Source organism: Bos grunniens, chromosome 5 (genome assembly GCF_055505025.1).
Source record: "Bos grunniens cultivar Pamir isolate PY7600 chromosome 5, Bosgru_T2T1.0, whole genome shotgun sequence".
NCBI lineage: Eukaryota > Metazoa > Chordata > Mammalia > Artiodactyla > Bovidae > Bos > Bos grunniens.
In genome coordinates this window covers 56,618,457-56,643,005 of record NC_141169.1, presented here as the reverse complement: position 1 = coordinate 56,643,005, position 24,549 = coordinate 56,618,457, and the positions used below count along the sequence as shown (strand labels likewise).

At 41.9% G+C, this 24,549-nt stretch overlaps 2 protein-coding genes across 3 annotated transcripts in view; one reads left to right on the top strand and one right to left on the bottom strand.

Annotated features, from left to right (window-relative positions):
- Nucleotides 1-295: 295 nt before the first annotated feature.
- SVIP (small VCP interacting protein) lies at nt 296-2,686 on the bottom strand (the record flags this gene model as incomplete). Its single annotated transcript, XM_086400302.1, has 1 exon — nt 296-2,686. A coding segment is annotated over one exon (351 nt), but the record flags the coding sequence as incomplete, so codon positions are not given.
- A 1,186-nt stretch (nt 2,687-3,872) lies between these two features.
- OS9 (OS9 endoplasmic reticulum lectin) overlaps nt 3,873-24,549 on the top strand; it is a 34,189-nt gene continuing 13,512 nt past the window's right edge. For both annotated transcript variants that reach the window (XM_086400284.1, XM_086400283.1), the window contains exons 1-5: nt 3,873-4,050; nt 4,476-4,652; nt 5,521-5,584; nt 5,715-5,791; nt 5,976-6,074. In XM_086400284.1, coding sequence (XP_086256410.1) covers nt 3,889-4,050; nt 4,476-4,652; nt 5,521-5,584; nt 5,715-5,791; nt 5,976-6,074 — 579 coding nt within the window. In that variant the 5' untranslated portion in view covers nt 3,873-3,888. The remainder of the gene's footprint in view (nt 4,051-4,475; nt 4,653-5,520; nt 5,585-5,714; nt 5,792-5,975; nt 6,075-24,549) is intronic.

The window sequence follows — 24,549 nt, the reverse complement described above, 5'->3', positions numbered from 1 at the left end:
AATTCTAATTTAGGGCTCAGACTTTGGCCTTATCATCCAAAATAGCAACCAAATTAAAATGCAGTAATTCTTCTACTTGAGCTTACTATATATTAAAAACTCAAAAGACAAAAAATTCTATAATACATATTACCAATGAACAAAAATCTAAAAAGTTTATGGCAATGCATCACATAGAATTACCTTGCAATATTTTTGTTTAAAGTAGACTTTTTAAATAGAGTACTTACATATTTCTTTCATACATTCATACTTGGCAATTTCACATCTATAAAAATCTTATAATCATTCTTTAATAAATACAAAAGAATAAAAACACCTATGAAATTTGGACAAACAACATTAGCACTAAGTATAACCCATCCAGATTCTTAGGTTAACTCATTCAATTACTACAAAGATCTTTATAGAGTTTAATCTAATACTGTATATTGTACATCACTGCCCTCTGATGGCATCACCAATATATAATTTTAAATTAAGCAAGCTAAAGAAAAACTTTATTATAATGTAAAACAGAGTGTGTCAATTTTATAAGCTACAGAGGTAGAAAATAAATTATAAGAAGTTTAATGTTTTCCAGAAATATTAATTTCTTAGTAAGTTTAAAAATTTACAGTGTTCCTTCATATAAGCCCTTCAAATAATTTTTCAAGATTTCCCCTGATGATCAGTTCAAAAGGCACTGAGTCTCTCAGTCAGTCAGTTCAGTCTCTCAGTCGTGTCCGACTCTTTGCAACCCCTTGAATCGCAGCACGCCAGGCCTCCCTGTCCATCACCAACTCCCGGAGTTCACTCAGACTCATGTCCATCGAGTCGGTGATGCCATCCAGCCGTCTCATCCTCTGTCGTCCCCTTCTCCTCCTGCCCCCAATCCCTCCCAGCATCAGGGTCTTTTCCAGTGAGTCAACTCTTCGCATGAGGTGGCCAAAGTACTGGAGTTTCAGCTTTAGCATCAGTCCTTCCAAAGAACACCCAGGACTGATCTCCTTCAGAATGGACTGGTTGGATCTCCTTGCAGTCCAAGGGACTCTCAAGAGTCTTCTCTAACACCACAGTTCAAACGCATCAATTCTTAGGCGCTCAGCCTTCTTCACAGTCCAAGTCTCACATCCATACATGACCACTGGAGAAACCATAGCCTTGACTAGATGGACCTTTGTTGACAAAGTAATGTCTCTGCTTTTCAATGTGCTATCTAGGTTGGTCATAACTGTCCTTCCAAGAAGTAAGCATCTTTTAATTTCATGGCTGCAATCACCATCTGCAGTGATTTTGGAGCCCAAAAATATAAAGTCTGACACTGTTTCCACTGTTTCCCCATCTATTTCCCATGTAGTGATGGGACCAGATGCCATGATCTTCGTTTTCTGAATGTTGAGCTTTAAGCCAACTTTTCACTCTCCACTTTTACTTTCATCAAGAGGCTCTTTAGTTCCTCTTCACTTTCTGCCATAAGGGTGGTGTCATCGGCATATCTGAGGTTACTGATATTTCTCCCAGCAATCTTGATTCCAGCTTGTGCTTCTTCCAGCCCAGCGTTTCTCATGATGTACTCTGCATAGAAGTTAAATAAGCAGGGTGACAATATACAGCCTTGACGTACTCCTTTCCTATTTGGAATCAGTCTGTTGTTCCATGTCCAGTTCTAACTGTTGCTTCCTGACCTGCATATAGGTTTCTCAAGAGGTAGGTCAGGTGGTCTGGTATTCCCATCTCTTTCAGAATTTTCCACAGTTTAGTGTGATCCACACAGTCAAAGGCTTTGGCATAGTCAATAAAGCAGAAATAGATGTTTTTCTGGAACTCTCTTGCTTTTTCGATGATCCAGCGGATGTTGGCAATTTGATCTCTGGTTTCTCTGCCTTTTCTAAAACCAGCTTGAACATCTGGAAGTTTAAGCAAAAATCTTCACATATAATGAAATAATGAGATATAAGGTTAAGTGGCAAATTAAAAATAGCTAGATCACTTTATAAAGGAGGGGAAATACAAGTGAAAATTTGAATATTTGAGATGTATGCAAAATTTTTCCATGCAATATAAATATATATTCACAATTTAGGTCCATGTTCTAACTACTGAAAAATGGCAAATCACCCACTGTCTGCAGAAGAGCACATGTAGGGAAAATAAGTATTTAATGAAAGTTCTGGCCATTTTCTAAGTCTGACAATCAAAAGAATTTTCAATATTCAGTTTTGAAAAAGCACTGCACTTAAGAGCACTAAAATTACAAAGTCTGAATCTTCATTTGTCCAGAGAAGAAGTTAAATTGAGGATGTCCACTTGATTGCAGGTATAGTAATTGGCAGTAGACTCTTACACTCATGCTTTATAAAACTGTCCATCTAAGTCCACCTTCTGGTGGGGGTTCAGATGTAGCCATTTCTTTTTCTATTTTTTCCTTTTTCTTTCTCTTTTCTTCTACAGACTGAACATTTAGAATACTCCGAGATGCAGCCTCCTTCTGTCTTCTCTCTGCAGCCTCTGCAAGCTTTGCTCTTTTCTCTCTCAGGTCCGGCGAGGGAGGCGCGGTCTCCATGGGACAGGGAAAACACACTCCCACGGGGATCGCGGTTGGAGGTCCCCTCCTCGGCCCGCCCAAACTAGGCGGTGAGAACTGCGCGATCAAAGGCTGGTCCCAGGTCTGCGATGCTCGCTCCGCCCTGCTCCTGCTATAATTTTATGCACACAATATATTATTTCTCTGAGGCTCTTACTGATGGTTTTTTCTTTGTTTAATTTTCGGTTCCTTTTTCTCCCTTGCAATTTGTTTCCTCTGAGTTGCTGCTCTTCTTCTTCTTCTTGCTTGTTTTGTTTTCTTCTTTTTATATTAAAGACATTCCTTAAATGTTTTATGATCCTTGACCGTCGGCTTATATTTTGGAGTGAGGCTATCAAAAAACTGTTTGGAAAGATTGTGTGCCGGCTCAGATAGAGAAGAATCTCCCTGCAATGCAGGATTCTCGGCCAAGGACTTAAATGTAGGATTCCCTCATCTTATTTCTTTAAGAGAACCCTGATGAAAATATCTTTGGGATTTCTCTGTTGGGCGGGACAGAGTCTCCAGATAAGTTTTTCCAAAGATATAGTCATGCTCTTGTTTATGTTTGTTTAGGAATCAATTTCTCAGGATTGCTTCATCAGTTCCCATTCCTCCATTTGCTTTCTAGCTTCTGAAATGCTGCTGTCTCCTTTCCCTTTGTTCCTACGTGGCCTGGAAGACAATACCTACGTTTGTCACTCGCAGCTCTCCAGCTCCCAGTTTTCAACTGGAAGTTCCCATTATTTCTTTAGGATAATTTTTATTGGAAGACAACTGCAGGATCGTCCAGAAAGGTTTTGACACAAATTACCAGATCACCCTAAAGTTGTATGTATCTATGAAAAGAGGAATGCTACTATACAATAATTGTTTGTTTTGTAACAAGTATTAAGTAGCTTTCAAGAGTATTGTGTGCACGCACCCATCCACCTCAAACATCCGCTTGGCGGCGGCCAGACACAATATAAAAAATGACTTAAAAAGCAATCAGAAATGCGTACAACAGCTGGGCTAAAACAGAGAAAAACAAAACAAAACAACTGCTTAACTGGGCCCGGCGTGTAGACCGCGCCTCCCTGAAACTGGGAGAGGGGAGGAGGGGATCCGATATCATTGGTGATTGGTTGGCCTCTTCAACCAATCACGCGTAGTGAGTGATTTTGCTAATTGTCGTGATACACCTCCTCGTGGGCTTTAGAGCTACGTTGACAAATGGGAATAGGGCACGTGAGAGGGACAGAAAGTTTCGCCAATAAGACCTTGGGACGTTATGGGCGGGATGAGGCCGCCGCCAGGTTTAGGGCGGAAGGAATTGATCTGGATTAGAAGGGGAACGAAAGATGGCGGCGGAAACGCTGCTGTCCAGTCTGTTGGGGCTGCTACTTCTGGGGCTCCTGTTACCCGCAACCCTGACCGGCGGGGTCGGGAGCCTGAACCTGGAGGAGCTGAGTGAGATGCGTTATGGGATCGAGATACTGCCGTTGCCTGTCATGGGAGGCCAGGTGAGGAGGCGTAGAGGGGCGAGGGTCCTGGGCAGAAAGGGAAGGAGAAGAAGGTAGAGGAAGAAGGGCAGCTGTGGAGTCTGTGGCGGAAGCCTAAGGAGAATCGGGAAGAGTAAGCAGTGGTTTTATGAGGACTCCTGAGGATCGTAGTCAAAGACCCATTCCCTTGGGGCCAGGGACTGGGAGGGGTGGGGCTTCCCTCTGTCAACTTCAGGTCCCAGTTCCCTATTGAAACACCCAGACTCCTCCCCTGTGAAAAAGTGGGAGTGCCCTCTCCCCTCACCCGCTGAACACCGCTGGAGGACTTGTGGCTCACTCTGTCTTGACTGGACTCTTCCCCATTATGTGAAGAGGGATCTCGTTGTTCTCCCTGATCCCAAACCTCTCTTTGCCTCCCTGTCCCCCGACCCTCACTTCTTTCCCAGAGCCAAGGTTCGGACGTGGTGATTGTCTCCTCTAAGTACAAGCAGCGCTATGAATGTCGCCTGCCAGCTGGAGCTATTCACTTCCAGCGTGAAAGGGAGGAGGAGACACCTGCTTACCAAGGGCCTGGGATCCCTGAGTTGTTGAGCCCGATGAAAGATGCTCCCTGCCTGCTGAAGGTGAAAGGAACTGGGATAGAGGGAAGGAGGGCATGGAAACTAGTTATCTATTTGGGAACTAGTTATCTATTCACAATGTGTCTGTGAATGAGGAGTGATCAGAGTATCTGTAGGAGTTAAGAAGGCCACTGAAGGAGCAGGCATATTGCACAGACAGGAAAGAAGCAAAGAATCCTGTAACCAATGATGATGCTTTGCTGATTATAGAGGAGTGTTAGGATAGAAAATCTCAGAATAAAGATTAAACCAATATTGAGGTGCTTAAAGAGGGTCAGGCTGGGGCAGTAGGGGTACTCCCCTAGAGAAACTTTCCTGGTTAAGTCACTCCTTTCCCTGTCGCTCTCTGCCCAGTGTCCTGTTTTTTTTTTCATCATGGCACTTTTCATGACCTGAAATTATTAACTGAATTATCAGTTGATTTTTGGTCTGAATCCTAGTACTAGAACGTAAGTCTGTGAAATCAGAGAATTTATCTTGTTCACAGCTGTATCCACAGTAGCTAAAACAGTACAAGGAAGTTCAATTAATACTTTGATATTCCATGTTTCCCTGGTCTGAGTGCTTCAGGATATCATGATTTTTTATCTTTATGGACAACAAAGAAGGATTAAAAAAATATTTACAAAGAAAAAAATTTTTTAAAATATTTAGAAAGAGAAGAGTAGTAAACCAACTAGGCTGTAGAGGTCTCTCTCCAATTTATAGAAGAAAAACAGCCCTCCTCACCAAGAATCTGGAGGATTAAGAATAAGGAGGAGATGAGAAGTAAATCAGTGGTTATGTGTTTTGGGGCCAGGAGAGATTTTGGTTCCAAGAAGAGATGTCTGCATTCCATCCCCCTGACAGTTCTTTTTTCTTTTATTGTCAGACCAAGGACTGGTGGACATATGAATTCTGTTATGGACGCCACATCCAGCAGTACCATATGGAAGGTGAGTTCCACCTATGTTTTCCCTAAGCCCTCAGAAACCTGTCATGGAAGGTGACCTGCCTCCCCAGTTCCCTTCCCTCCCAGTCCTCTGAGAACAGGGTAACCATGCTTCACTGTTCTCTTTCTTGCAGATTCAGAGATCAAAGGTGAAGTCCTCTATCTCGGCTACTACCAATCGGCCTTCGACTGGGATGATGAAACAGCAAAGGTGGCAGGAGTGTGGGACCAGGAGAGAAAGGGGTCTGGGCTGCAGACTGAGAGCCCTGTCGAGAAGGGGAGGGTCAGGATTAACTGGCGTGTTTCTCTGGGCTTCGTCTTAGGAGAGAGTGCTCTTTTTTTTCCTCCTTGCTGTCTTTCTCACATCCCTCCCTCATGCCTGATGTCCTCCCCAGGCCTCCAAGCAGCATCGCCTGAAACGCTACCACAGCCAGACCTATGGCAATGGGTCCAAGTGCGACCTCAATGGGAGGCCCCGGGAGGCTGAAGTTCGGGTGAGTCTTGGGAGAGGGAAGTTGACACTCCGACAGTGGCAACTCAGAGTCTAAGGGAAGAGGGCAGGATTGTGTGGTATCGTCAAGAGTGTCTCTACCAGGCCCTAGACCCTAAGTTTAAGACTCATATTTCCAGCTTTGTGTCACTGCCTCAATTTTCACAGGCACTTCTGTTTTTTTTTTTTTAATAGGTGTATAATTGCTTTACAATGTTGTATTAGGTTCTGCTCTACAACAGCATGAATCAGCTATATGTGTACATACATGCCCCCACTCTTGAACCTCCTGTGTCCCGCCCCACATCCCACTCCTCTAGATGATCACAGCCCTGAACTGAGCTCCCTGTGCTATACAGGAGCTTCCTACTAGCTACCTGTTTGACACATGGAAGTGTATACCTGTCAGTGCTACTCGGTTAACTCATCCCACCTACTGCTTACCCCACTGTGCCCGGAAGTGCACTCTCTGTGTCTGCATCTCTATTCCTGCCTTGCAAATAGGTTCATCAGTACCATTTTTCTAGATTCCATATATACACATTAATATATGATAATTGTTTTTCTCTTTCTGACTTCACTCTATATAACAGAATCTAGGTTCATCCACATCACTACAAATGACCCAGTTTTGTTCCTCTTTATGGCTAATGTTCCATTGTGTATATGTACCGCATTTTCTTTATCTCTTCTTCTGTTGATGAACGTTTAGGTTGCTTCCATGTCCTGGCTGTTGTAAATAGTGCTGCACTGAACACTGGGGTACATATGTCTTTTTGAATTGTGGTTTTCTCAGGGTGTATACCCAGTGGTGGGATTGCTGCATCATATGGTAGTTTGAGTTTTTTAAGGAAGCTCTGTACTGTTCTCCGGGCTTCCCAGGTGGCACTAGTGGTAAAGAACCTGTCTGCCGATGAAGGAGATGTAAGAGACTTGGATTCCATCCCTGGGTTGGGAAGATCCCCTGGAGGAGGACATGGCAACCCAGTCCAGTATTCTTGCCTGGAGAATTCCATAGATAGAGGAGCCTGGCGGGCTACAGTCCATGGGGTCACAGAGTCGGACATGACTGAAGCGATTTAACACACACGTACACTGTTCTCCAGAGTGGTTATATCAATTTCCATTCCCACCAACCAACCACACTTTTATCTGTGTTTCTCTTTTCTGTCACCTAAGCTGAACGAGTTTCATTACTAACTCTTACTCTTCACTTTGTCCTCCTTTCTTCACTTACTGACTCTGCAGTGAGGTCATGCTGGTGTCGGTATGGGGCTCCGCTCTGGAGATGCAGTGGGGCAGACATGCAGCCCCTACCCTCCTGGACTGCAGGCGGGAGAGGAAGGCAGAGGTTAAAGGATCACAAAAATGAGCCTGTGATTACAAGCTGAGAAGTGATGTAGAGGAAAGGAATCAGAGCTGATAACGAAGCTCCTTCATTCTACTTCTGTATTTCTCTCACAGCTGTCCTCTCCTATGCTTCATACCTTCATTTCTCACCTGCATCATCTCCAACAGCCTCTTAACAAAGTTTCCTTATGTTGTGGTACTTAAAGGAATTCAGGCAGGCAGCTGTCTGGTAGGCCAAGTTCCTCAGGTGATTCTAATGTGTATTCACAAACATATACACCTGTAGAGAGCCAGGACACAAGAGTTCTCTTTCTGCAATACAGATTTGCACATGCAGTTGTGTGCTGGTAAGTGTGGGACACTAGGATCGCCCGGGTAGGGTGGGGTGGTGGAGGGGGAAGCCCAGGTGTAATGTCTGCCAATATCCATGGTATAAATATCCCCACCATGGCCAAATTCATGCTATCACTATGACGTCAGTCATCGTGCAACATTTCTGAAAACTTACCAGTTGGCTTTTGTGAACTGGCCTGAGTTGGCTCTAACACACCACTCTGAGCAGGTGTCACTTCTCTACCGAGTTCTGGCAAGCCTTCAATAATTCTGCCTGACACAAAGGATAAGACCCAAATACTTCAGAGTAGACTGGGGTGGTAGCAGCAGAGAAGGGGGAAGCAGCCAGATTCTGGATAGATTTTGAAGATAGAGCCAATAAAAGTTGTTGAAGGATTGGATGTGACAGGGAGTCTATGATGATTCCAGGGCCTTTAGCTTGAGCAGCTGGAAAAATGGAATTGTCATTTAGTTAAGTGGGAGGGAACGGGTGTGGAGGAGGAAAGTAGGCTGGTGTTGGACATATGAAGGTCAAAATGTCTAGTAGATATCCCAGTGGTGATGGGCAGTTGGTAGTTTGCTCTCTTAATTCTGGAATTCCAGGACAGGGTCTGGGTTAGAGATATAAAATCTTACTGTGTTTCTGTCCCATTGCTGTTCTTCCTGCCCTTTGATTTTTTGTTGTTGTTTGTTTTTTAAAAACTTTTTTTTTATTTGGCTGCACTGGATCTTAGTTGACATGTGGGATCTAGTTTTCCCAACCAGGGACTGAACCCAGGCCCCCAGCATTGGGAGCACAGAGTCTTGTCACTGGACCACCAGGGAAGTCCCTCTTCCTGTCTTTTGAACCATTGGGTCTATTTCCTCTGCCTAGAGATCTCTGAATGGCTGTCTCCATCCTCTCATTCAGATTATATATCCCTGTGACACCTCCACAGGGAGATCTGACATAGGCACACAGACACACACACCCTTCTGCCTTCATCCTGATAAACTCCTATGGTGTTTTACATTCTTCAAAGCATGTGTCATTTCCTGAAATTAGCTTATTTTGGGGGTTTAATTTCTTTGTCTATCCCCACTAAAATAAGCTCCAGGAAGTCAGGGACAATATCTGACTGTCTTATTTTCTGCTGTATCCTCAGTGTCTTCCACAGTGCCTGGCACCAAGTAGATGCCCAGAGATTATTCACTGAATGAATGGAATGAATGATGAACCATTTCAAATGTCACTGTATTTTCTGTGACCTTTCTTGGCTAGCCCAGAAAGTTCATTGTGTTCTTTCAGTGCTCCATATATCAGTACATCCGTGTCCACATATATCCACATCTTAGCCTGTTTGGGCTGCTATAACAAACTACCACAGGCTAGGTAGCTTATAAACAACAGAAATTTATTTCTCAAGTACTGGAAGCTGGAAGTCTGAGACTGGGGTGCCAGTGAGGTTGGGTGAGGACCCTCTTCCAGTCACAGACTTCTTGTATCCTCACAAAGGAGCTCTGTGGGGTCTCTTTCATAAGAGTATTAATCCCATTTATGAGGGCTCCAACCTCATGAGCTAAGCATCTCTGACAGGACCCTCTCCTGATACCGTCACAGTGGGCATGAGGATTTCAACCTACAAATTTTAGGGAGACACAGACATTCAGACGACAGCAATCCACAGCACCCACACACACATCTAATCTATTATAGCACTTACTTCATTGTATTCTGTATATTTCTTTACTTGTTTGTATGTTCAGTAACACTGAGAACTGAAGGCAAAGACTTCATTTTCCTCATAGCTACTGACAATGTGCCCTGTGCCAAGCACTATGATAGACAGCTGGAGAGGAAATGCTGACTGAGAGGCCTAGTCCTGCTGTCAGGAGACAGACATACAAACAGCCACAGCACATAGGCAGACTCTGCGATGGGTGAGGTATTTTTCATAGGGGAACATACAATGAGAGAACTAACCCAGGTCAAGGGGAGACCTCTGGGGAAGGTGACCTTTGAACTGGCAGTAGAAGGATGAGGACTTAGTCCAGCCACTGTAGAGGAGTGGGAAGGAGAGGGTGTTCCAGGTGGAAGGCACATGGAATTCAAAAGGCCTGGAGATGGGAGGGATTGATAGCTGTGCACTGACTGGAGGGAACTACGAGAGGTGAGGCTGGGCAGTCGCTAGGGGACAAGTCACACATCACGCTAAGCTCTGCAGCTGTGTTGAGGAGTTTGGACAATCTGAGAAATGAGGGGAAACCAATGAAGTATTGGGTTGGCCAAAAAGTTCATTCAGGTTTTCCCATAAGCTGTCCTAGGAAAAACCCAAGTGAACTTTTTGCCAGCCCGATCTTTTGAGCAGATGCTGACAAATTCAGTGTTGGTTTTGAAGGCTCGCTCTGGCACAGTTCACTTCAGTCGCTCAGTCATGTCAGACTCTTTGCAACCCCATGAACCGCAGCATGCCAGGCCTCCCTGTCCATCACCAACTCCTGGAGTCTACCCAAACCCATGTCCACTGACTCAGTGATGCCATCCAACCATCTCATCCTCTGTCGTCCCCTTCTCCTCCTGCCCTCAATCTTTCCCAACATCAGGGTCTTTTCAAATGAGTCAGCTCTTCACATGAGGTGGCCAAAGTAGTGGAGTTTCAGCTTCAACATCAGTCCCTCCAATGAACACCCAGGACTGATCTTCTTTAGAATGGATTGGTTGGATCTCCTTGCAGTCCAAGGGACTCTCAAGAGTTTTCTCTAACACCATAGTTCAAAAGCATTAATTCTTCGACGCTCAGCTTTCTTTATAGTCCAACTCTCACATCCATACATGACCACTGGAAAAACCATAACCTTGACTAGACGGACCTTTGTTGACAAAGTGATGTCTCTGCTTTTTAATATGCTGTCTAGGTTGGTCATAACTTTCCTTCCAAGGAGCAAGTGTCTTAATTTCATGGCTGCAGTCACCATCTGCAGTGATTTTGGAGCCCCAAAAAATAAAGTCAGCCACTGTTTCCCCATCTATTTGCCATCAAGTGATGGGACTGGATGCCATGATCAGAGTTTTCTGAACGTTGAGCTTTAAGCCAACTTTTTCACTTTCCTCTTTCATTTTCATCAAGAGGCTCTTTAGTTCTTCTTTGCTTTCTACCATAAGGGTGGTGTCATCTGCATATCTGAGGTTATTGATATTTCTCCTGGCAGTCTTGATTCCATCTTGTGCTTCATCCAGCCCAGCGTTTCTCATGATGTACTCTGCATATAAGTTAAATAAGCAGGATGACAATATACAGCCTTGATGTACTCCTTTTCCTATTTGGAACCAGTCTGTTGTTCCATGTCCAGTTCTAACTGTTGCTTCCTGAACCTGCATATAGGTTTCTCAAGAGGCAGGTCAGGTGTCTGGTATTCCCATCTCTTTCAGAATTTTCCAGTTTATTGTGATCCAAACAGTCAAAGGCTTTGGCATAATCAATAAAGCAGAAGTAGATGTTTTTCTAGAACTCTCTTGCTTTTTCGATGATCCAGCGGATTTTGACAATTTGATCTCTGGCTCCTCTGCCTTTTCTAAAACCAGCTTGAACATCTGGAAGTTCACGGTTCACATATTGCTAAAGCCTGGGTTGGAGAATTTTGAGCATTACTTTACTAGCGTGTGAGATGAGTGCAATTGTGTGGTAGTTTAAACATTCTTTGGCATTGCCTTTCTTTGGGATTGGAATGAAAACTGACCTTTTCCAGTCCTGTGGCCACTGCTGAGTTTTCCAAATTTGCTGACATACTGAATGCAGCATGTTCACAGCATCATCTTTTAGGATTTGAAATAGCTTAACTGGAATTCCATCACCTCCACTAGCTTTGTTCGTGGTGATGCTTCCTAAGACCCACTTGACTTCACATTCCAGGATGTCTGGCTCTAGGTGAGTGTGAGTGATCACACCATCATGATTATCTCAGTCATGAAGATCTTTTTTGTACAGTTCTTCTGTGTATTCTTGCCACCTCTTCTTAATATCTTCTGCTTCTGTTAGGTCCATACCATTTCTGTGCCTACCTTTGCATGAAATGTTCCCTTGGTATCTCTAATTTTCTTGAGTTCTCTAGTCTTTCCCATTCTATTGTTTTCCTCTATTTCTTTGTATTGATTGCTGAGGAAGGCTTTCTTATCTCTCCTTGCTATTCTTTGGAACTCTGCATTCAAATGGGTATATCTTTCCTTTTCTCCTTTGCTTTTGGCTTCTTTTCTTTTCACAGCTATTTGTAAGGCTTCTTCAGACAGCCATTTTGCTTTTTTGCATTTCATTTTCTTGGGATGGTCTTGATCCCTGTCTCCTGTACAATGTCATGAACCTCCATCCATAGTTCATCAGACACTCTGTCTATCAGATCTAGACCTTTAAATCTATTTCTCACTTCCACTGTGTAGTCATAAGGGATTTGATTTAGGTCATACCTGAATGGTCTAGTGGTTTTCCCTACTTTCTTCAATTTAAGTCTGAATTTGGCAATAAGGAGTTCTTGATCTGAGCCACAGTCTGCTCCCAGTCTTGTTTTTGCTAACTGTATAGAGCTTCTCCATCTTTGGCTACAAAGAATATAATCAGTATGATTTCGGTGTTGACCATCTGGTGATGTCCATGTGTAGAGTCTTCTCTTGTGTTGTTGGAAGAGGGTGTTTGCTATGACCCGTGCGTTCTCTTGGCAGAACTCTACTAGCCTTTCCCCTTCTTCATTCTGTACTCCAAGGACAAATTTGCCTGTTACTCCTTTCTTGACTTCCTACTTTTGCATTCCAGTCCCCTATATGAAAAGGACATTCTTTTTGGGGTGTTAGTTCTAGAAGGTCTTGTAGTTCTTCATAGAACCATTCGACTTCAGCATTACTGGTTGTAGCATAGACTTGGATTACTGTGATATTGAATGGTTTGTCTTGGAAACGAACAGAGATCATTCTGTTGTTTTTGAGATTACATCCAAGTACTGAATTTCGGACTCTTTTGTTAACTACGATGGCTACTCCATTTTTTCTAAGGGATTCCTGTCCACAGTAGTAGATATAATGGTCATCTGAGTTAAATTCACCCATTCCAGTCCATCTTAGTTTGCTGATTCCTAGAATATCGATGTTCTCTGGCTGGAGCGAATCAAATGATTGGGAGACCAGTGAGGAGGTGGTCACGGTGATCCAGGTGAGAAAACAAGGTGGCCCAGGGATGAAGACATTTGAATTATTGGAGAGATTCAAGGGGCAAAATTAACAGAGTGAGATTCCCAGGTCTCTGGCTTGAGCAACTAGATAGATGGTGGTTTCCGTTCCCAAGATGGGTATAGTGGGAAGAACAGTAGGTTTGGTAAAGGAAAATGTTGGTTTGGGTTTTGAATAGGATGATTGTAGTGGCTATAGGCATCCATGTATATATATGAGGAGGCTCTGGGATCTCTGGGTTCACAGCTCAGGAGAAAGATCTAAATTGAACCCAGAGTGTTCGGAGCCATCAACCTACTGGTTATAATTGAAGCTGTGGTATGGATGAAATCCCGCCCAAAGAGACAGAATATAGTCAGAAAAGTGGAACAGAGCTCAAGGAAGCCATCATTGAAGGCCTGGGCAGAAGGGGTCTCTGCCAAGAAGGGGCCAGAAAGGAGACTGTGGTGACATAGAACATAGAAAGGACATGTCTTGAGAAGGAACTGGCCTGTGGTGTTGCTTGCGTCTGAACCTTCAAGGAAGTGGAGAATTAAAAACTGCTTGTGAGCGATCATAGGAATTGTTATTTTAATAAAGCAACACACAAACATGGAAATAAAAATTCAGATGGTAGGGAGGGGAGCCAGATGAAGATTGGTAAGTGCTCTGTTCGCAGCCTCCCCTGGCCAGTCCTTGGTTGGACTCCATGCCAGAGGTCGTTGGCGGTTTCCTGCAGAGCAGTTTCAGGGGGCTGGTGAAGCTGAGGTGTTGAGCACCGTGGTGAGGAAGTGGAAGTCTTTGAAGAAGTCTGGACTTGAAGGGGACGGGTGTGGGCTTGGGAAGGTGGGACTTTGTGCTTGTTGTTTCACGTGTTAAGGTAGGAGCAGGTTTACATGCTGGGTGGACTTAGTAGAAAGGAGAGTAGGTTGAGGTATAGGAGAAGGAATGAGAGCAGAACGTGGGCAGGGCTGGGATCTGAGTAGGGAGCTGTTACTGTAACTAGAACAAAAAGCATATTTTCTGGGGAGTCTGGAGGTTTTGGTGGCAGAAAATTGATGGTATTCCTATCTGCCTGCTTCTCATTTTCAGCTTTTGATGGGCCCCCAAGTTAATAGCTTTAGTGACTGAGTGAATCCCCCACTCCAGGGCTGGCCTGGTGATGTTCCATCTTCCAGGTGCCTCCTTGGTGGGAGCAGTGTGCACAGAATTTGGTAAAAGTGCATTTTCCATGGAGTTTAGAAACAGTGGGTTAGCCATCTGGAATTAAATAAATTTGGATCCCTATCTCAATTCTTATATTAAATAGGATTTCAGAGAGACCTAAGATTTTTTTCCACTAAAATGTTTAATTATGAAACATTTCAGACATACAGGAAATAATGTCATAGACAAGTTAAACAGATGTTTAACATTTTGCCATATTTGCTTCGGATCTGTTCTTTGTTTTTTAAATAAAAGGAATAAAATGCTAATGATATAGTTAAAGCCCACCATCTCATTTCTTTGTCTTGTCTCCAGAAACAACCAGAACCATCTCTGTGGTTGCTTTGTACTTTTATTAGTGCTATACACATCCCAGGCAACATGTATAGTTTTGTGTTTTAAAATTATGCATCAGCATAGTTCTGCTTTTTCACTAATGGAGGTATTTATCATTCTGTGGCATGACGTGGAGATCCAGTTCAGTGATTTTAATGGCTGCATTGTGTTTCATTGTTTACTTATCCATTCCTCTATTGAGGAACAGTTGGATTTCAACTCTACTGCCCTTACACACAGTGCTGCTATGTAGACCACATTGTGAATGGGGAAGAGTTCCTCCAGGGAAATACCTAGTAGAATCACCGGGTTATAGCGAATGCAGATGTTATTGGTGAATTTGGTGCATTGCCCATTTTTTCAATGTCTTTTTAACATAAAGTCATTCTTCATTTATTTTTAATTATTGTTTTTTAAGTTATAGTAAAACAGACATTAAAAGTTGCCATTTTAACTATTTTAAGTGTACAATGCAGTAGCAGTAAGCACATTAACAATGTTGAATAACTGTTACCACTAATTACTATTTCATTAACACCTTCATTTTGTTGTTGTTTTTCTTCACTAAGTCGTGTCTGACTCTTTGAGACCCCATGGACTGTAGCACGCCAAGCTTCTCTGTCTTCCACTATCTCCCAGAATTTGCTCAAATTCATGTCCATTGAGTCAGTGTTGCCATCCAACCACTTCATTCTCTGTCGCCCACTTCTCCTGCCCTCAATCTTTACCAGCATTAGGGTCTTTTCCAGTGAGTCAGCTCTCCTCATCAGGTGGCCAAAGAATTGGAGCTTCACTTTCAGCAACAGTCATCCCAATGAATATTCAGGGTTGATTTCCTTTAGGACTGACTGGTTTGATCTCCTTGCAGTCCAAGAGATTCTCAAGAGTCTTCTCCAGCACCACAATTTGGAAGCATCGATTCTTTGGCGTTGAGCCTTCTTTATGGTCCAACTCTCACATCCATACATGACTGCTGGAAAAAACCATAGCTTTGACTATCCAGGCCTTTGTTGGCAAAGTGATGTCTCTGCTTTTTAAGACACTGTCTAGGTTTGTCATAGCTTTTCTTCCAAGGAACAAATGTCTTTTAATTTCATGGCTGCAGTCACTTGTCTGCGGTGATTTTGGAGCCCAGGAAAGTAAAATCTGTCACTGCTTCCATTTTCTCCCCCATCTGTTTGCCATGAAGCGATGGGACTGGATGCCATGGTCTTAGTTTTTTTTAATGTTGAGTTTCAAGCCAGCTTTTTCACTGTCCTATTTCACCCTTGGTTGCTGTTCACTTTCTGCTGTTAGAATGGTGTCATCTGCGTCTGACATTGTTGATATTTCTCCCAGCAATCTTGATTCTAGCTTATGATTCATCCAACCCAGCATTTTGCATGATGTACTCTGCATATAAGTTAAATAAGCAAGGTGACAATATACAGCCTTGTACTCCTTTCCCAGTTAAGACCCAGTCAGTTGTTCTATGTCTGGTTCTAACTCTTGCTTCTTGACCCACATACAGGTTTCTCAGGAGACAGGCAAGGGGGTCTGGTATTCCCATCTCTTTAAGAGTTTTCCACACTTTGTTGTGATCCATGCAGTGAAAGGCTTTAGTGTAGTCATTGAAGCAGAGCAGATATTTTTATGGAACTCCCTTGTTTTCTCCATGACCCAGCAAATGTTGGTGATTTGATCTCTGGTTCCCCTGCCTCTTCAAAACCCAGCTTCTACTTCTGTAAACTCTTGGTTCACATACTGCTGAAGCCTAGATTGAAGGATTTTGAGCATATGCCAGCATATGAAATGAGCACAATTGTATGGTAGTTAGAACATTCTTTGGCATTGCCCTTCTTTAGGATTGGAATGAAAACTGACCTTTTCCAGTCCTGTGGCCACTGCTGAGTTTTCCAAATTTGCTGACATACTGAGTGCAGCACTTCAACAGCATCATCTTTTAGGATTTGAAATAGCTCAACTGAAATGCTGTCACCTCCACTAGCTTTGTTCATAGTCATGCTTCCTAAGGCCCTCTTGACTTTGCAGTCTGGGATGTCTGGCTTTAGGTAAGTGACCATACCATCATGGTTAACTGTGGGTCATTAATATCTTTTTCATATAGTTCTTCTGTGTATTCTTGCCACATCTTCTTAATCTCTTCTGCTTCTATTAGGTCCTTACCATTTCTGTCTTTTATTGTGCCTGTCCTTGCATAAAATGTTCCCTTGATATCTACAATTTTCTTGAAGAGATCTCTAGTTATTCCCATTCTATTTCTATTTCTATATTTTTCCTCTGTTTCTTTCAACTGTTCATTTAAGAAGGCCTTCTTATGTCTCCTTGCTATTCTCTGGAAGTCTGCATTCAGTTCATTTCAGTTCAGTCACTCAGTCATGTCCAACTCTTTGCAACCCCATGGACTGCAGCACCCCAGGCTTCCCTGTCCATCACCAGCTCCTAGAGTTTACCCAAACTCATGTCCATCGAGTTGGTGATGCCATCTAACCATCTCATCCTCTGTCGACCCCTTCTCCTCCTGCCCTCAATCTTTCCCAGCATCAGGGTCTTTTCAAATGAGTCAGTTCTTTGCATCAAGTGGCCAAAGTATTGGAGTTTCAGCTTCAGCATCAGTTCTTCTAATGAACACTCAGGACTGATCTCCTTTAGGATGTACTGATTGAATCTCCTTGCTTTCCAAGGGACTCTCAAGAGTCTTCTCCAACACCACAGTTCAAAAGCATCAATTCTTCAGCGCTCAGCCTTCTTCACAGTCCAACTCTCACATCCATACATGACTACTGGAAAAACCATAGCCTTGACTAGATGGACTTTTGTTGGCAAAGTAATGTCTCTGCTTTTGAATATCCTCTCTAGATTGGTCATAACTGTCCTTCCGAGGAGTAAGCGTCTTTTAATTTCATGGCTGCAGTCACCATCTGCAGTGATTTTGGAGCCCCAAAAAATAAAGTCAGCCACTGTTTCCACTGTTTCCCCATCTATTTTCCATGAAGTGATGGGACCGGATGCCGTGATCTTTGTTTTCTGAATGTTGAGCTTTAAGCCAACTTTTTCACTCTCCCTCTTTCACTTTCATCATGAGGCTCTTTAGTTCTTCTTTACTTTCTGCCCTAAGGGTGGTGTCATCTGCGTATCTGAGATTATTGATATTTCCCCCAGCAATCTTGATTCCAGCTTGTGCTTCATCCAGCCCAGCATTTCTCATGATATACTCTGCATATAAGTTAAATAAGCAGGATGACAATATACAGCCTTGAGGTACTCCTTTTCCTATTTGGAACCAGTCTGTTGTTCCATGTCCAGTTCTAAGTGTTGTTTCCTGACCTGCATACAGATTTCTCAAGAGGCTGGTCAGGTGATCTGGTATTCCCTTCTCTTGAAGAATTTTCCACAGTTTATTGTGATCCACACAGTCAAAGGCTTTGCCATAGTCAATAAAGCAGAAATAGATGTTTTTCTGGAACTCTTGCTTTTTCAATGATCCAACGGATGTTGGCAATTTGATCTCTCATTCCTCTGCCTTTTCTAAAACTTTTCTTGAACATCTGGAAGTTCACAGTTCACGTATTGCTGAAGCCTGGCTTGGAGGATTTTGACCATTACTTTACTAGTGTGTGAGATGAGTACAACTGTGTGGTAGTTTGAACATTCTTTGGCATTGCCTTTCTTTGGGACTGGAATGAAAACTGACCTTTTCCAGTCCTGTGGCCACTGCTGAGTTTTCCAAATTTGCTGACATATTGAGTGCAGCACTTTCACAGCATCATCTTTCAGGATTTCAAATAGCTCAACTGGAATTGCATCACCTCCACTAGCTTTGTTCATAGTGATGTTTCCTAATGCCCTCTTGACTTCACATTCTAGGATGTCTGGCTCTAGGTGAGTGATCACAGCATTGTGGTTATCTGGGTCATTAAGATATTTTTTGTACAGTTCTTCTGTGTATTCTTGCCACCTCTTCTTAATATCTTCTGCTTCTGTTAGGTCCATACCATTTCTGTCCTTTATTGTGCCCATCTTTGCATGAAATGCTCCCTTGGTATCTCTCTAATTTTCTCGGAGAGATCTCTAGTCTTTCCCATTCTATTGTTTTCATCTATTCTTTGCACTGATCGTTGAGACTGTCATCTCACCTTGATAGTCTTTGTTTTTTTTTTTAATATAAATTTATTTGTTTTAATTGGAGGCTAATTTCTTTACAATATTGTATTGGTCAGTCTTTGGAACTCTACATTCAAATGGGTATATCTTTCCTTTTCTGTTTTGTTTTTTGCTTCTCTTCTTTTCACAGCTATTTATCTGCATTCAGTTGGGTATAAATTTCCCTTTCTCCCTTACCTTTTGCTTTTCTTCTTTCCTCAGCTGTTTGTAAAGCCTCCTCAGACAACCACTTTGCTTTCTTGCATTTCTTTTTCTTTGGGATGGTTTTGGTCACCACCTCCTGTACAATGTTGCAAACCTCTGTCCATAGTTCTTCAGGCACTCTATCAGGTGTAATCCCTTGAATCTATTTGTCACTTCCACTGTAAAATCATAAGGGATTTGATTTAGGTCATACCTCAATGGCCTAGTGGTTTTCCCTATTTTCTTTAATTTAAGCCTGAATTTTGCAATAAGGAGCTCATGATCTGAGCCACAGTCAGCTCCAGGTTTTGTTTTTGCTGACCGTATAGAGCTTCTCCGTCTTTGGCTGCAAAGAACATAATCAGTCTGATTTCAGTATTGACTATCTGGTGATGTCCATGTGTCAAGTCTTCTTTTGTGTTGTTGGAAAAGGGTATTTGCTGTGACCAGCATGTTCTCTTGACAAAACGCTGTTAGCTTTAACCCTGATTCACTTTGTACTCCAAGGCCAAACTTGCCTGTTATTTTGGGTATCTCTTAACTTCCTTTTGCATTCCAATCCCCTATGATGAAAAAGACCTTTTTTGGTGTTGGTTCTAGAAGGTGTGGTAGGTCTTAGAACCAGTCATCTTCAGTTTCTTTTGCATCAGTGGTTGGTGCATAGGCTTGAATTACTGTGATGTTGAATGGTTTGCCTTGGAAATGAACCGAGATTATTCTGTTGTTTTTAAGACCACACCCAAGTACTGCATTTCGGACTCTTGTTGATTATGAGGACTACTCCAGTTCTTCTAAGGAATTCCTCCCCACAGTAGTTAGTAGATACAGTGGTCCTCTGTATCATCAGAATTAAATTCTCCCATTCCTGTCCATTTTAGTTCACTGATACCTAAGACATCAATGCTCAATTTTGCTATCTCCTGCTAGACCACTTCCAGTTTACCTTGATTCACGAACCTAACATTCCAGATTCCTATGCACTATTGTTATTTACAGCATCAGATTTGACTCTCACCACCAGACACATCCACAGCTGAATGTCATTTCCACTTTGGTCCAGCTGCTTCATTCTTTCTGGAGCTATTGGTAATTGCCCTCTGCTCTTCCCCAGTAGCGTATTGGATACCTTCCAACCTAAGGGAGGGCTCTTCTTCCGATGTTATATCTTTCTGCATTTTCATACTGTCCATGAGGTTCTCCAGGCAAGAATACTGGAATGAGTTGCCATTTCCTTCTCTAGTGGACCACATTTTGTCAGAACTCTTCACTATGACCTGTGCCCTTGGGTGGCCCTGCATGGATTGGCTCATGGCGTCTCCAAATTACACAGGCCCCTTCGCTATGACAAGGCAGTGATCTGTGAAGGGGAACATCATTATTTTACCATTTATTTCCTTCTGTTCTCTTTCTGACTTCTTGGATTTTTTTCACACTTAGAAAATTTTATATTTAATTTTTGAATAGGTATGAATTTTCATAGCTCTAATATAGAAATGCTTTACAAAGTATACAGAGAAAAGTCTTAACACACTTTCCCCTCATCACTCTATTTCTATCCCTGTAGAAAGGTAACCATGGTTAGCTTCTTTTTTTACACTCAGAGATATTTTTTTTGCTCTTATTTTTAAAAAATTAAAATTTTAATTGGAGTATAATTGCTTTATAATGTTGTGTTAGTTCTGCTGTGAAACAAAGTGAATCAGCTATATGTGCATATACATCCCCTCCCTCTTAAGCCTCCCTCGCAACCCCCCCAAATTTTTTAATTAAAATATAGTTGATGATGAATTATGTAAATTATAATGAACAGTATAATGATTCACAATTTTTAAAGGTTATACTCCATTTATGGTTATTATAAAATATTGGCTCTCTTCCCTGTGTTGTTCAGTATATCCTTGTGCTTTATTTTATACATTATAGTTTGTACCTCTTAATCCTCTGCCCCTGTATTGCTCACCCTTTCATCTCCTTGCTGATAACCACCGGTTTGTTCTCTGTACCTGTGATTTGACATTATGTATCGATTTTCTAATGTTAAACCAATTTTGCTTTCCTGAGATGCATCTAGTTTTTAAAATGTCTTTTTAAAAATACTATTAGTTATTTATTTTTGGGTGCACTGGGTCTTCATTGCTGCATGCTGGCTTTTTTCTAGTTTCAACGAGCTGGGGCTACGCTCTAGTTGTGGTACAGGCCCCATGGCCCCAAGGCAGCTGGAATCTTCCCGGACCAGAATCAAACCCCTGTCCTGTGTTGGTAGGTGGATTCTCCACCACTGGCCCACCGGGGAAGTTCATATGTATTATCTTTGAGTATCCTTTTTTTATCTTGTTAGACTCAGTTTGTGATGTTTTTAAGGATCTTGTATATATCTCCTGAGAGAGACTGACCTTAGTTTTTCCTTCTAGTACTGTCCTTATGCTTTAGATAAGGTTATGCTAGCTTCAAAAAATCAGTTAAAAAATGTTCACTTTTTTTATATTCTGAAGATTGTGTAAGATTGTAATATTTTATTCTTACATGTTTGCTTAAATTCCCCTGGAAAACCATCTTGGTCTAGGTTTTCTTTGTAGGAAGATTTTTACTTATTTATTTTAGTAGTTTTAGGAATATTCAAAGTTTTTTTATTTCTACTTGGGTCAGTTTTAGTATATTTTCTAGGAATCTGTCTAGTTTGTCTCATTTTTCCCATTTCTTGGTATAAAGGTGCCTATTTCCTTCTAATCTCTGTCAGTTCAGTTCAGTCACTCAGTTGTGTCCAACTCTTTGTGACCCCATGAACCGCAGCACGCCAGGCCTCCCTGTCTATCACCAACTCCCAGAGTCCACCCAAACCCATGTCCACTGAGTTGGTGATGCCATCCAACTATCTCATCCTCCATTGTCCCCTTCTCCTCTTGCCCTCAATCTTTCCCAGCATTAGGGTCTTTTCAAATAAGTCAGCTCTTCGCATCAGGTGGCCAAAGTATTGGAGTTTCAGCCTCAGCATCAGTCCTTCCAATGAACACCCAGGACTGATCTCTTTTAGGATGGACTGGTTGGATCTCCTTGCAGTCCAAGGGACTCTTCAAGAGTTTTCTCCAACACCACAGTTCAAAAGCATCAATTCTTCGGCACTCAGCTTTCTTTATAGTCCAACTCTCACATCCATACATAACCACTGGAAAAACCATAGCCTTGACTAGATGGGCCTTTGTTGACAAAGTAATGTCTCTGCGTTTTAATATGCTATCTAGGTTTGTCATAACTTTCCTTCCAAGGAGCAAGCGTCTTTGAATTACATGGCTGCAGTCACCATCTGCAGTGAGTTTGGAGCCCCCAAAAATAAAGTCAGCCACTGTTTCCACTGTTTCCCCATCTATTTGCCATGAAGTGACAGGACCTGATGCCATGATCTTAGTTTTCTGAATGTTGAGCTTTAAGCCAACTTTTTCACTCTCCTCTTTCACTTTCATCAAGAGGCTCTTTAGTTCTTCACTTTCTGCCATAAGGGTGGTGTCATCTGCATATCTGAGGTGATTGATATTTCTCCTGGCAATCTTGATTCCAATTTGTGCTTCCTTCAGCCCAGCATTTCTCATGATGTACTCTGCATATCAGTTAAATAAGTAGGGTGACAATATACAGCCTTGATGTACTCCTTTTCCTATTTGGAACCAGTCTGTTGTTCCATGTCCAGTTCTAACTGTTGTAGCATCTGTAATTAGATTCCTCTTTTCAGGTTATTCCTCTTGCATGTAATTCCGTCCTCAGAGTACATCAGAGAATTCACACAGGTGTAAAATCCTAAAAATGCAGTGAGGGTGGGAAGACCTTCTCCCCAGAAGTCACATCTTAGTGCACACCAGAGAGTTCACACAGGAGAGAAACCCTATGAGTATGGTGAATGTGGGAAGGCTTTTACTCAAAATTCAGCTCTTGGAGTACACCTGAGAATTCACACATAGAAGAAACCTCATGAATGCATGAATGTGGAAAACCTTTGTCCATAAAACAGCTATATTAGAGTATATCACACCACAATGCATAAAACATAGGGAAAACCCTAGGGTGTAATGAGTTTGGAAAATGCTAAAGGAAGTATGGGGCTTCCCAAGTGGCTCAGTGGTAAAGAATCCACCTGCTAAGCAGGAGATGCAGATTCAGTCCCTAGGTGGGGAAGAGCCCCTGGAAAAGTAAGTGGCAGAATCCCATGGACAGAGGAGCCTGGCAGGCAACAGTCCATAGGGTCTCAAAGAGTTGGACATGACTAAGTGACTAAACAGCACCCACAGGTTTTGTTACTGGTCAGTCTCGAGAGGCTGGTCAGTTTTATTAGTTTTATTTTCCAAGAACTAATTTCAGCTCTGTTGAGCTTCTGTATTATATTTGTTTTCCATTGTATTTATTTCCAGGCTAATCGTTCTTTTCCTTCCACTTTTTTCAGCTTTAATTTGCTTTTTTCCCCCCTAATTTCTTGAGTATTTAACTCATTTCCAGCTTTTCCTCTTTTACATCTCTGATAAATTTCTCTCCAGTTACTACTACAAATGTGTCACGGTTTTCTGAGACTATTTTTTTTTAATCTAATTTTCAAATTGATAATACTCTTCCATAACTCAAAACCCAGAAAGTATAAAGGTGTGTGATAAAAATTTTCCCTCCCAAACTTATCTCCCACCTGCTTATTTCCCATCATGCCCTCCCCAACTGCCCAGTAACCCTGCTCTTATTATTCTGTCGCCTTCCAGCCTTTGTGTGTTTAAAAGCAGTTGTGATTAGAGATTCTTATTTCCTGTTCCCCCTTTCTTTTTAAACATACAATGCACAGTACATTAAACATACTTTGTACCACCTTATTTTTATATATCTTGACAATAATTCTTAGCGATCTTTCAGGGGCAGTACATCTAGAACTTTATTCTCTGTTTTCATGTTTACGTACTATTCCATTGTATGAATGTTCTATCACTTTGTCAGCATTACTGTATGCTTAAAATCATTTCCCTCCTACCTTTTGTCATTACAGAAGATAATTCTATTATACATATGTATACGTGTAACTATATCTTGAAAGTATAATTGCTGGGTGCAGGTGATATATATTTAAAGATTGTCTGTAAAAACTTTCTGTTACAGAAAATGAAAAACATAAAAACAGAATTATCCAGTGACCTCCCTGTGTATCATTTGGCTTCAACCAATATGGCCAGTCTCATTTCATCTATCCCCTTGCCCACCTCCATGCACTGTACTTCCACTCCCAGCTTATTTGGAAGCAGACTACAAGCATTTCATCTCATTTCATCCTTAAATATTTCTGTGTTATCCCTAAAAGACTAGAGCTCTTTTAAAAATATAACCACAGTACTATATCACACTAGAAAAATTAACCACAATTTCTTATCACCAAATATTCAACCATTTCAAGTTTCCCTGATTATCTTTTATATATATATATATATCTCATAGTTACATAGACTTTCCTGGTTATACCATTAAATTTGAGTCCTTTCAAATCTGGTTAGGCTGGTACAGTACAGTGTATGTCAGAGTCTATGAATGATTCTTTGTGTTTGAAAAGAACATGTCCTCTACTGTGAGGCACGATGTTTTCTGTATGTCTTTTAGGTCATGCTGTTCAAATCTTTTGTATCCTTACTGATCTGTCTCCCACTATGATTATGGATTTGTCTGTTTTTACTTATTATTCTTTCAATTTGTTTGTCATTATACTGTCAGCTGTTGCTTTTTG